This window comes from Egretta garzetta, unplaced genomic scaffold, assembly GCF_000687185.1.
Source record: "Egretta garzetta isolate BGI_Z169 unplaced genomic scaffold, ASM68718v1 scaffold1020, whole genome shotgun sequence".
Lineage (NCBI taxonomy): Eukaryota > Metazoa > Chordata > Aves > Pelecaniformes > Ardeidae > Egretta > Egretta garzetta.
This window is the reverse complement of record NW_009258290.1, coordinates 9,504-11,512: the sequence shown is the minus strand read 5'-3', so window position 1 is coordinate 11,512 and position 2,009 is coordinate 9,504. Positions and strand designations below refer to the sequence as shown.

At 63.5% G+C, this 2,009-nt stretch overlaps 1 protein-coding gene across 1 annotated transcript in view; it reads right to left on the bottom strand.

Moving 5' to 3' along the window:
* The window catches only part of LOC104125004 (RING finger protein 121), an 18,592-nt gene that overhangs the window by 7,086 nt on the left and 9,497 nt on the right, over nt 1-2,009 (bottom strand). Inside the window, exons 5-6 of the mRNA XM_035892797.1 lie at nt 1,693-1,800; nt 831-951 (exon numbers count right to left, since the gene is read on the bottom strand). Of these exons, the coding sequence (XP_035748690.1) occupies nt 831-951; nt 1,693-1,800 (229 nt within the window). The remainder of the gene's footprint in view (nt 1-830; nt 952-1,692; nt 1,801-2,009) is intronic.

The following is a 2,009-nucleotide window of genomic DNA, read 5'->3' as shown; positions in this document are numbered from 1 at the left end:
TCTGGAGAGCCTGGGCTGCTGCAGGCCCGTCCTGGGTGCCCACCGCCCGCGTGGGGGGAGACCCGAGCTCTGCCGAGGCGCCCCAGTGCCAGTGGAAGGCGGCCAACGAGGGGCTGGGGCTCCCCAGTCCTGCCAGGCAGCCCCTCCAAGGAGCAGCAGCAGCAAGCTCGGAGAAGAGCAGGAGGAAGCACAAAGCCCAAGACCCTAAAGAGCTGCTGCAAAGCAGCAACGCGACCTGCTCCACCGGCATCCTAGGTCACATATTTCTTGGTGGAGTGGGGTGTTTTGGCACCAGGCGAGCAGGCTGCCGACTCTAGGCCACCGCTGCAGGCACGGGGGACCAGGGACAGCACACGCTGCAGCGGGGCCAAGCAGCAGAAGGAAGCCCGTGGCGTCAATCCTTCCCTGGTGGCTGCAGGTCACGAGCTAATGCACGTGCAGGTGGTCCCGGAAACAGGAGCGCTCGTCGGCACCGCAGATTTTAAAGGCCCAGGTAGAGAAATATTTGTCGGGAGTTTAGAGGGGCTGAACGGACCCTTTAGATTCTCGCGCTCCTGGGCACGAGGGGCCCCCGCAGAGGCTCTGCTCTTAGGGAAGGCTCTCGGAGCAACTCTGTTAGGTCAGAAACCTCCCAGCCCAGGCACTGTGGGAGCGGGCCCGGAGGGAGCACAGCGAGAGAGGCAGCAGCCTCGGGGAGCCCTTCCTCGGGGGGGAGTCTGATGCACCTTCCCCTCTGGGGGAGGCAAAAGCTACCGCCGCGACTGACACGTTTCGGGCCCCCCCTAACGAGGCGGGACTCTCGCCTGGGGGACGGCACGGCGTGAGCTCACCCCGATTGTCGAGGCCATGTAATCCGCACACATCTCGGCAAAGTCCCGCTCCAGCACCCCGTAGTAAAGACCGTAGAAGAGGAGGGAGATGCCAAAGTCCATGGCGTCTTCTGGTTTGATTCTGCAACAGAAAAGCCCAAACGACATCAGGAGCTTCTTTGGGGGGCTGCGGGGCTGCACAGCCAGCGTGCTGACACAGCCCACAGCACCGGCCCCGTCGCAAGAGCGGCCCACCAAGGCAGTGGGCACGCGGCGCCGGGAAGCGTCACCCCCAGGGGTCTCCTGGTGCCCAGCACAGCCCCGGTCCCTGCTCCTGGGGCGCTGCCCTCACTCTCAGCAGGCAGCAGTGGAAGGGAGCCCTGGGTGTGACACCCCGGCTAACGCCCGGCGCCCTCACCAGCCTCCGGAACGAGCAAGCGCAGCAATCCCCAACCACCTCCCGCACCGGATCAGCTCCCAGTAAGCCCCCAGTTAACACCTCCGCGTCTCCGCAGGCAGCTGCCAGGCCTGCTCCTATGCCAGAGAAGGAATCAACCTCTCCAAAGCAGGGCTGGGGTCCTCTGCTACCACGCCCGGGCTGGCTGCTTGCTCCAGGCACCTCTTTACCAGGGCAGCAAAGCAAATCCCCCCCGCTGCCCCCAGCCTGGACGCGCACGGAGCTGGAGGAGCTGCCGACGCGGCTGAGCTGGAAGCGGGGCGTCTCCAGCGACCCTGCCCAGTTCGGGTACCAGCGTCTCAGCCGTGACCCTCCCAGCAGGGACAGGAGACCCCGAGAGCCTCTTTGGCCCCGTTCATCAGATCATTAAGCACACGGCCTGTGGCACCCCCCGCCCCAGCAGCGGGACCCGAAAGATTCGCTCACCTGAATAGTAAGTTAAGACCAAAAAGTGTAAACATCACGGCCATGTACCCTACGATTCCAGTGGCATAGCTGATCTTGTATATCAGCAGAAACCATTTATAAACCAGCCTGCAAAGAATTAAAACAAGAATTTAACTCCTCCGCTTCTCCTGAAGGGAACTGCACCCAGCCCCTCCAGAGTTTTACTTTTTAAACCTGGGGGCGGCGCTGGCAGGCACCTCACCGGTCCACGCGCGTGGGCCACAGAGCTTTACATCGCTCACCTGAGCCGTAAGCGTGCTTGGCGCCGGCAGCGCCCTTGGTCAGGCTGCCAGCCC